Source organism: Nerophis lumbriciformis, linkage group LG01 (genome assembly GCF_033978685.3).
Source record: "Nerophis lumbriciformis linkage group LG01, RoL_Nlum_v2.1, whole genome shotgun sequence".
NCBI classification, from domain to species: Eukaryota; Metazoa; Chordata; class Actinopteri; order Syngnathiformes; family Syngnathidae; genus Nerophis; species Nerophis lumbriciformis.
This window is the reverse complement of record NC_084548.2, coordinates 14,456,789-14,467,500: the sequence shown is the minus strand read 5'-3', so window position 1 is coordinate 14,467,500 and position 10,712 is coordinate 14,456,789. Positions and strand designations below refer to the sequence as shown.

Sequence of the window (10,712 nt, the reverse complement as noted above, 5' to 3'; positions counted from 1 at the left end):
TGGCCCTAGTGTGTGAATGTGAGTGTGAATGTTGTCTGTCTATCTGTGTTGGCCCTGCGATGAGGTGGCGACTTGTCCAGGGTGTACCCCGCCTTCCGCCCGATTGTAGCTGAGATAGGCTCCAGCGCCCCCCGCGACCCCGAAGGGAATAAGCGGTAGAAAATGGATGGCTGGATGGATATATTTATTTATATATATATATATATAAACAAAGTTTAGTTTGTTAGTTAAAAAATAAAACAATAATAACTTATGAATTAATTAATCTGAAAAATGAAAGCCACCATAATAAACACTGTTAAATGTGTAACTGAACATTGACATTTTTGTACAGGCAGAATTTTTGACAAACTATGTTGTGCAGTTACACTATATATATATATATATATATTCCTAAATTCCTTGCAATAGCTGGTTGAGAAAGGTTTTTCTTAAACTGTTCAACAATTTGCTCACGCATTTGTTGACAAAGTGGTGACCCTCGCCCCATCCTTGTTTGTGAATGACTGAGCATTTCATGGAATCTACTTTTATACCCAATCATGGCACCCACCTGTTCCCAATTTGCCTGTTCACCTGTGGGATGTTCCAAATAAGTGTTTGATGAGCATTCCTCAACTTTATCAGTATTTATTGCCACCTTTCCCAACTTCTTTGTCACGTGTTGCTGGCATCAAATTTTAAAGTTAATGATTATTTGCACACAAAAAAACGTTTATCAGTTTGAACATCAAATATGTTGTCTTTGTAGCATATTCAACTGAATATGGGTTGAAAATGATTTGGAAATCATTGTATTCCGTTTATATTTACATCTAACACAATTTCCCAACTCATATGGAAACGGGGTTTGTAGATCAGGCCCTAAATGTGGACGATGTATCCTCTGATTGCCGCGTTTGTCTCTGGTTGTGTCCTACATGTGTGCAGCTGTTGTTAATAATCCCCTTTCTCTTCGAACCCTTCCTCCTGTCTCAATGGCACGCATTTTCCATTTCCATTCCAACTGTTTGTCCATTTACTGACCCCGTCCATCCGCCCGTACGTCCACATTTGTGCCGTCCGCCTATACCGTCACCTCTTCCAGGTGTTTAGAGGAGGACGGCCCCCTCCTGGACCTTGAAGGTCTTTCCAGCTTCCCCAAGGGCCTGGAAGGCTTACGTAAAGCATCCGGCGACGAGCAACATTTTGACGTCAAAGACATGTTTAGCGCTTCGCTAGAGTCGGACACCTTCAAAGAGACCTTGTACAGGCAGGCTAAGACGCAGGTATGTGACACCCGTCAAGAACATACAGTGGAACCGCTACAAACATTTGTCCAGGGGAGTCCAAAGTGCGACCCGGTGACGTCATCAATTTTGGCCCGAGTCACCAGTTAATAATAATAATGAGGAGAACAGCTTTAAATGTACATAGCTGACAGTTTAATCGCTGCAGATTCGCTGCCATCTTGTGGACAATAGTAGTAAAGCAGGTCAATGACCATGAACTTTATTTGAGCCAAACACAGTACAGCTATTACTTATATGACCCAATCCAAACAACCTTTCCCAGTCATGGCGCAAACTGCAACCAACACAGGAAGTCAACTCACGGTCACAACTAACACAACACGATCACTGAACTCTGTGGATATTATAAAAAAAAAAAAATTCAAAATTACACCCATTTAAATCCACTACGATGCACGATGGGGAAAAAAAGCAAAACACTCTCTACTTATCCATGTTTACCGCATTTTAGCTGCTTGATATTTCTCTTTAATTACAAATCTTTAAAGAGGTCGTCACAGAAGTCGGTAGGTGTCAAATTTTCACATCCTCTTAATAGCCAATTATATGAATCAATTATATATATATATATGTATATATATATATACATATATATATATATATATATATATATATATATATATATATATATATATATATATATATATATATATATATATTAGAGATGTCCGGTAATATCGGCAGGCCGATATTATCGGCCGATAAATGCGTTAAAATGTAATATCGGAAATTATCGGTATCGTTTTTTTTTTTTTATCAGTTTTTTTGTTTTTTGTTTTGTTTTGTTTTTGTTTTTTTTATTAAATCAACATAAAAAACACAAGATACACTTACAATTAGTGCACCAACCCAAAATAAAACCTTCCTCCCCCATTTACACTCATTCACACAAAAGGGTTGTTTCTTTCTGTTATTAATATTCTGGTTCCTACATTATATATCAATATATATCAATACAGTCTGCAAGGGATACAGTCCGTAAGCACACATGATTGTGCGTGCTGCTGGTCCACTAATAGTACTAACCTTTAACAGTTATTTTACTAATTTTCATTAATTACTAGTTTCAATGTAACTGTTTTTATATTGTTTTACTATTTTTTTTATTCAAGAAAATGTTTTTAATTTATTTATTTTATTTATTTATTTTTTAAATACCTTATCTTCACCATACCTGGTTGTCCAAATTAGGCATAATAATGTATTAATTCCACGACTGTATATATCGGTATCGGTTGATATCGGTATCGGTAATTAAAGAGTTGTACAATATCGGAATATCGGATATCGGCAAAAAGCCATTATCGGACATCCCTAATGGTTATCATCACACTTTCTCTCCTGGCCAGTGTTTGTCGGTGGCTGCAAAAAAATGTGTGTTTTTGCGTGACTTACGACGTTAAAAAAAAGTCTGAAAAATGTATACTGTGGGGGTTTTTTTGGGGGGAGGGGGGATTCTGCGACCGTAATATTAACTTAACCCTTAACTAAAACATGTCAGACATGTTTGGGAGTGTCCTCACATTATTAAGACATTTAATTGTACTTTTATTTATTAATTATTTAAGTAGTTAGCATGAACAGATGTGTTTACGCATGGAAAATGGCACCAAAAAAGCTGACATTAGCGTACCTACGTATGAAATATTGCACAAAATATGAATACATAATTGTTTTCATGCAAATAGAAATCTGTTGGAACTAATGGCAAGCATTTCTAGTTGTGTTACATATCGATGCTGTTGTCCTTGACGTGTCACCGATAACCCGTTAGATACTTTACCAAAAAAAAATGGGAAAAAAACACATAATTCTATGAAGAGTTTTAATGCAAAGGGGAGAAAGCCCAGGGCTCCCACTAATTCAGCGTTAGGGTGAGTTGTATTGTATTATATATATATATATATATATATATATATATATATATATATATATATATATATACAGGTAAACCAGCAGATGACATGGCACCCCAAACCATCACTGATGGTTTGGGGTGCCATGTCATCTGCTGGTGTCGGTCCACTCTGTTTCCTGAGATCCAGGGTCAACGCAGCCGTCTACCAGCAAGTTTTAGAGCACTTCATGCTTCCTGCTGCTGACCTGCTCTATGGAGATGGAGATTTCAAGTTCCAACAGGACTTGGCGCCTGCACACAGCGCAAAATCTACCCGTGCCTGGTTTACGGACCATGGTATTTCTGTTCTAAATTGGCCCGCCAACTCCCCTGACCTTAGCCCCATAGAAAATCTGTGGGGTATTGTGAAAAGGAAGATGCAGAATGCCAGACCCAAAAACGCAGAAGAGTTGAAGGCCACTATCAGAGCAACCTGGGCTCTCATAACACCTGAGCAGTGCCAGAAACTCATCGACTCCATGCCACGCCGCATTAACGCAGTAATTGAGGCAAAAGGAGCTCCAACCAAGTATTGAGTATTGTACATGCTCATATTTTTCATTTTCATACTTTTCAGTTGGCCAACATTTCTAAAAATCCCTTTTTTGTATTAGCCTTAAGTAATATTCTAATTTTGTGACACACGGAATTTTGGATTTTCATTTGTTGCCACTTCAAATCATCAAAATTAAATGAAATAAACATTTGAATGCATCAGTCTGTGTGCAATGAATAAATATAATGTACAAGTTACACCTTTTGAATGCAATTACTGAAATAAATCAAGTTTTTCAAAATATTCTAATTTACTGGCTTTTACCTGTATATGTGTATATATATATATATATATATATATATATATATATTTATTTATTTATTTATTCTTTATTTTATTTTTTTTAAATATGTCCTTTTAATTCATTTTCTACCGCTTGTAAGTGTATCTTGTGGTTTTTATGTTGATTTAATAAAAAAAAATATATATATAAAAATATAAAAAATAAAAACGATACCGATCATTTCTGATATTACATTTCAACGCATTTATCGGCCGATAATATCGGCCTGCCATCTCTACTTAAGACTCATTAAGGGGGGGGCACGATGCGACTTTAGAGGTTCTGCTGCAAGTTGTAGCTGCCCCTCCCCATGCTCCCCTTCTTCTGACTAACACATTTACTGCATGCATGTTGGCTTTGTGCTTTACTCCTCCATCAGTCCGCCGAGGAACAGTGTCAGAGGTTTATTGATGACCAATGTTGATCCTCAAAAGATGGCCACTAAAATGCCCCTCGTACGCCCTTTTTTTTTTTTTTTTGCAGGCTTATGCAATGATGCTGTCTCTCTCGGACAACAACCCTTTGCACGCGCCCTCCCAGAACTCTCTGGACGCTTGGCTGGGCATGGGAGGCGGACCGTCTGAGACGAGCAGCTTTCACCCGCTCAACCACATCTAGAAGAAGAGAGAGCGAGGAGGTCGGTGTACAGGAGGCGCAGAGTTGGACATGAGTAGTGAGATTTCACGCGGAGAGCGGAGATTTCACGCGGTCGAGGTGTGTGTGTGTGTGTGAGAGATGTGTGTGTGTGTGAGAGAGAGAACTAGGAGAGAGACAGAGACTCAATAAGAAAGCACTGCTAAAGCTCCTGTTGATGTGAAGGACATAGACGACGAACGCTTCTCGGATCCTCCCCAAGTCCAAAAAACCCCAACAAGTGTCCCCTGGGCACCGTAGAGGGTCACGTGACACTTAAATGACTGCCCTGTCACTAAAGGCCCAGTTTGTGTGTGTGTGTGTGTGTGTGTGTGGGTGTAAGAAGAAAAAAAGCACTGCAGCATTAGGACTGCATGTCCACAAGAGGGTGCTGTTTCACACCAAGTGACACTAAAAGAGGACACTTTTGGCTCCTCCTCCTCCTCCTTCTCCTCCATCCCCCTTTATTGATCACTTGTGACTGCAGAATGAGCAACAGAACCACGGGGAATGAACACACACAAATTGAGTGTTTGTTTTCCAACTTGATCATCCACAAATCACCTTGAGGACCCCCCCCGTCCCATCTTCATCATCTCATGTCACTCAAAAGAAAAAACAAATGATTTCCTTTGCATAGACGCCACAGTATTGTTTCTTTTGTAGGCACCCGCCGTGCTAAATTATTAATATAATTGTTTTAGACAAGGACCAAAATTGTACATGATAATGTCATATAGTAGCTGTAGCGAGGGTGACATGTGCCAAAATAACCCGTAGAAAATGTTTTGTTTTTGTTTTTCTGACAATCATTTCAGTTCCTTTTTTTTTTTTTCTTTTTTTTTTGCTCCAATATATTTGATTTCACAAGTGTGTGTGTAATGTATTTATTTCATTATTCTTCTTTCCGGTGGAACAGACATCAGACGGAGCGAGATGGAGATTTAAAATCTTCGTTTTCGGCCGTGCCATAATAAGGGGCGGTAATGATGACATTTTTTTATTTATAGTGGAAGGTAGTTTTAGGTCCTCTTTGGCACTGTTGTGTTGTTTTTTTTCTGTCCCATTTCACCCGCTATAAAGTATTACTTGGGGAGCGGGGGGGGGTCAGCCTTGAAGCCAGCGTTGATGACATCACACTAGAGCAGTGGTTCTCAAACTTTTCTCAAGTACCACCTAAAAAAAAACCCACTTGGCTCTCCAAGTACCACCATAATGACTGACAGTAAAGTACAGTATCGTAGTAGGCTCAAGTACTCATAAAAAACAAGGTAGAAGTTTTACATAATAAGTATATTTAATATTTTTGCTCATTGTAACATCACACACAGTTTGAACAGTAACACTGAATTTGACGATAAGTAAAGTAAAGAGAACCGAATGATATTTATACAGCGCTTTTCTCTCGTGACTCAAAGTGCTTTACATGGGGGGAAACCCATTATCTAAGTCAGTGTTTTTCAACCTTTTTTGAGCCAAGGCACATTTTTTGTGTTGGAAAAAATGCGGAGGCACACCACCAGCAGAAATTATTAAAAAACGAAACTCAGTTGACAGTAAAAAGTCGTTGTCGCAATTGTTGGATATGACTTTAAACCATAGCCAAGCATGCATCACTATAGCTCTTGTCTCAAAGTAGGTGTACTGTCACCACCTGTCACATCACGCCATGACTCATTTTAAGTTTTTTGCTGTTTTCCTGTGTGTAGTGTTTTAGTTCTTGTCTTGCGCTCCTATTTCGGTGGCTTTTCCTCTTTTTTTTTTTGTAGCAGTTTCATGTCTTCCTTTGAGCGATATTTCCCGCATCTACGTTGTTTTAGCAATCAAGAATATCTCGGTTGTTTTAATCCTTCTTGGTGGGGGACATTGTTGATTGTCATGTCATGTTCGGATGTACTTTGTGGACGCCGTCTTTGCTCCACAGTAAGTCTTTGCTGTCGTCCAGTATTCTGTTTTTGTTTACCGTACTTTGTAGCCAGTTCAGTTTTAGTTTCGTTCTGCATAGCCTTCCCTAAGCTTCAATGCCTTTTTTTTTTAGAGGCACTCACCTTTTGTTTATTTTTGGTTTAAGCATTAAACACCTTTTTACCTGCACACTGCCCCCCGATGTTTCCGACATCTACAAAGCAATTAGCACCAGCTGCCACCTACTGATACGGTTACTCTGCCGCACTCGAGACAGCACCGACACTCAACAACACATAATTTGCAGACTATAATTACTGGTTTGCAAAAAATATTTTTAACCCAAATAGGTGAAATTAGACTGTGTGGTAGAAAAACACTGATCTAAGTTACAGTTAAACCAGTGTGGGTGGTACTGGGAGCAGGTGGGTATAGTGTCTTGCCCAAGGACACGACGACAGTGTCTAGGATGGCGGGAGCGGGGATCGAACCTGGAACCCTCAAGCCGGAAAATAAAGGAAAATAAAACATATTTAAATAGGAAACGAAAACTTGAATCAGTTTGAGAACCACTGCACTAGTACACACTTCCCTAGCAAAAGTAAACAAGCTGTCCAGACCCAACAGTGCACCATTTTGCTGCTTAAACGGGCATTAGAACTTCATACATCCAAACTGTAGCACAATGACATCAAACTCATTCCGTGTCGCTAATGAGTTACTGCATAAAGTGTAGATTCGTGTAGATGGACGTTAACGGGAGGAGCTTGTCCTTTCCCCCTGCATACATCAAAGGCCTGATGCTGTACTTTGGAGCTAGCACTTAAATGAAACCACATGGGTCCAAGCCATACGTTGATCCGGCTTAGGTCTCGTTTCAAGACGGAAAGAACACTGTATACTTTTACTATACTGCATCATCTCATTTTTCTAAGGACAAAAAATCTTTTTTTTTGTTTGTTCGTTGATGAAATGTAAAGACGTGGGTTGCCTGGACTACTGTACTAAGGATGCGCTGTGTAAAAGGCATTGAAGCATTCCGATGTGCCCACTTCAGAAAGTATTCTGATGGTCGTGGATTAATGTTGTCAGAATATGGGTTGCTGTTTCCCCCTTACCCTTCACTGTTACAGGAGGAAGAAAATATATTGTTTCCTATCAATTGTACAGTATTTTAAAGATGGCAAAACAATGGTGGATTTGTTCCGAAGGAAAAAAAAACATACACAAAAAAGAAAAAAAAAGTCATGCAAAAATATTGCTTTTTGGATGGTGCTTGTTTTGTTTGGCTCTGAGTTGTATATCACCTCTGTTATGTTTATTGAAAACAGACACACACAAAAAAAAAAAAAAAAAAAGATATTGTGCATGACGTGTTTAGCAGTCATAATTATCGCCATTTGTGAATTGTGTATCAAATCAACAAAACAAAAAAAAGGAGGAGAAAAAAATGAGAAAAAAAGAAATCGGTAGATGCACTTATTGTAAATGTGGTTAGGTGTAGTAGACTTGGAGTTCTTGACCGCCTTACACGTGTTTGTTTGGGCAGGAAGCGAGAGACAGGAGACAGGACGTAATTGAAAAATAAAGGATTGTAGAATAATATTGAACATTTCAGAAAAAGAAAAAAAATGCCGTTCTTTTGATGCTTGTGATTATTGAAGATGTACTTTAGAGAAATTTCATTGAAGAAAAAAAATGACTCTGATGTTAATTCTGTAGAATAGCGATGTAAACCAAATGTAATCTTTCCAATGCTATGAAGAATTTATACATGAAATTGATATGCAATAAAACCTGTGTGCTTTTTAAATGGAACGCCCACCTTCTTATGATGATTATTTCTTTCAGCTCGGGAAATCAAATTGTTTTGTTTCTAATGACACCCCCTGAGAGGAAGTATGTTTAGGGTAAAAAGGAAGGGCTCCAAAACTGAGCCCTGGGGCGCCCCCCCTTCGCGAGAGTGGGACTTGTGAGGGTTTAAGTGGCTCCCTGGGTGAGTACCTCCACTCTCATCGTCTCCTTTGGTTGGGCTTTATTCACAAGTGATGACACTTTTTTTGTCCCCATTATCCGTGTGGCGCCTTCAAGAAAATGCCTTCCTTGCACCCCCAGATATGAAACCACCACTGACTGTTTAAGTATTAAACTAAATTACAAACACATATTTATTCTTAATAAATAAAAACATGTTAAAATCCATATGTAAATTCAGTATGCAAATGTTGATTTGATTTTTATTAAGGATCCCCATTAGCTGGTTGCCACAACAACCCACTAGTCTTCCTGGGCTCCACAAACTAACTACAATTACAAGTAAAAGCATATAATTATAATTACACAATACAGAAAAAAATAAAAGCATCAACAAGAAAACAAGCAAACATTTTAAAGTAACAGAATAATAATTACCATATAAATATAACTACACAATACAAAACCAAACAAACCAATTTACAGACTCAGATAAAATATTACTTTCCTTTTAAAAACCTGTTTACTTTCAATGCCGGTGAGAATTCGTGGCAGGTTATTCCAGAGCGATACAGATCTATAAACATACTTGCCAACCTTGAGACCTCCGATTTCGGGAGGTGGGGGGGGGGAAGGCGTGGTTGAGGGCCGGGGCGTGGTTAAGAGGGGAGGAATATATTGACAGCTAGAATTCACCAAGTCAAGTATTTCATACATATATATATACATACATATACATATATATATACATATACATACATACATACATATACATACATATATATATATATATATATATATATATATATATATATATATATCTGCGATGAGGTGGCGACTTGTCCAGGGTGTACACCGCCTTCCGCCCGATTGTAGCTGAGATAGGCTCCAGCGCCCCCCGCGACCCCAAAGGGAATAAGCGGTAGAAAATGGATGGATGGATGGATGGATATATATATATATATATCCTGAAAATATGCAAACAAAACTGTGTTTAGATAATTGATTCTTCAAACTGCATAAATAAATCTTAAGGAATATAACATAACGTGGCTTCTGAGAGCTTCAAAATGTAATGAATAAAATGCTAAAGTTGTTGATAAACAAGCAATTATTTTAATAATTAAATATGGTCATTTTAAATGAATTATTATGATCATTTAAAATTATGTATTTCCAATATGTTTATTTTAATGTATAATTCTATGGCTGGATGTAATAAGGAGTCAGAAAAAATACAAATAAAAATACAATTAATTTTGATGTTTTTAGCAAAATATAGTACAAATGTATTTAGTTTTTTTTTTTTAATTAATAAATATATTTATTTTTAGGTAAGATAAACATAATACAATGTATCTCTAGTCTGGATGATTTAGTTCTTGTCACCCTGTTGTCCTCCCGTCATAAAAAAAAGGCTGTCCTCACTCAGGTCCGCATGGAGCTGGAGGGGGCGTGGCCTCCAGCTCCAGCTGAAAATCGGGAGATTTTCGTGAGAATATTTGTCCCGGGAGGTTTTCGGGAGAGGCGCTGAATTTCGGGAGTCCACCGGAAAATTCGGGAGGGTTGGCAAGTATGTCTATAAATAAAAGATTTCCGCAAAGCATTCTTCCTGGGATGAGGGAGTACAAAATGCCCCTCACTAGATGCCCTGGTATTATGATTATGTATAGTGCTACTATAAACTATTTGGGCCAGAAAAGAGAAGCATGCATTTGGTTAACATTAACATTAATAAACAATGTTTATTATGAAGATGGTCAATTTTACATATTTTGAGCCACAAAGAGGACGGACCATTAAATGGAAGCAGAATTTGAAAAGTTCAATGAATAAAAGTACTTTTTTTCTACCGCTTGTCCCTTTCGGGGTCGTGGGGGGTGCTGGAGCCTATCTCAGCTGCATTCGGGCAGAAGGCGGGGTACACCCTGGACAAGTCCCCATCTCATCGCAGGGCCAATCGCGACGTTACAATATTTGAGCAATGATGAGCAGTGCGCAATTGCACAGGCGCGCACCTTAGAGGGAACATTGGTGGTGTGCCTCCGGATTTTTTCAAGGCAAAAAAATGTGCCTTGGCTGAAAAACACTGGTTTAGAGGAGCTGCTGTAATGTACGCGCATGCGCGGCACCGCCAGTGACGTTCTCGCTCCACTGTCTCTTTAAGAGGAC

General features: G+C 38.5%; 1 protein-coding gene across 11 annotated transcripts in view; it reads left to right on the top strand.

The window, feature by feature from the left end:
• prdm16 (PR domain containing 16) overlaps positions 1-5,536 on the top strand; it is a 755,270-nt gene extending 749,734 nt beyond the window's left edge. For all 11 annotated transcript variants that reach the window (XM_061975909.1, XM_061975901.1, XM_061975919.1 and 8 more), the window contains one exon: positions 4,512-5,536. In XM_061975909.1, the coding sequence (XP_061831893.1) occupies positions 4,512-4,524 (13 nt within the window). In that variant the 3' untranslated portion in view covers positions 4,525-5,536. The remainder of the gene's footprint in view (positions 1-4,511) is intronic.
• Positions 5,537-10,712: the final 5,176 nt, after the last annotated feature.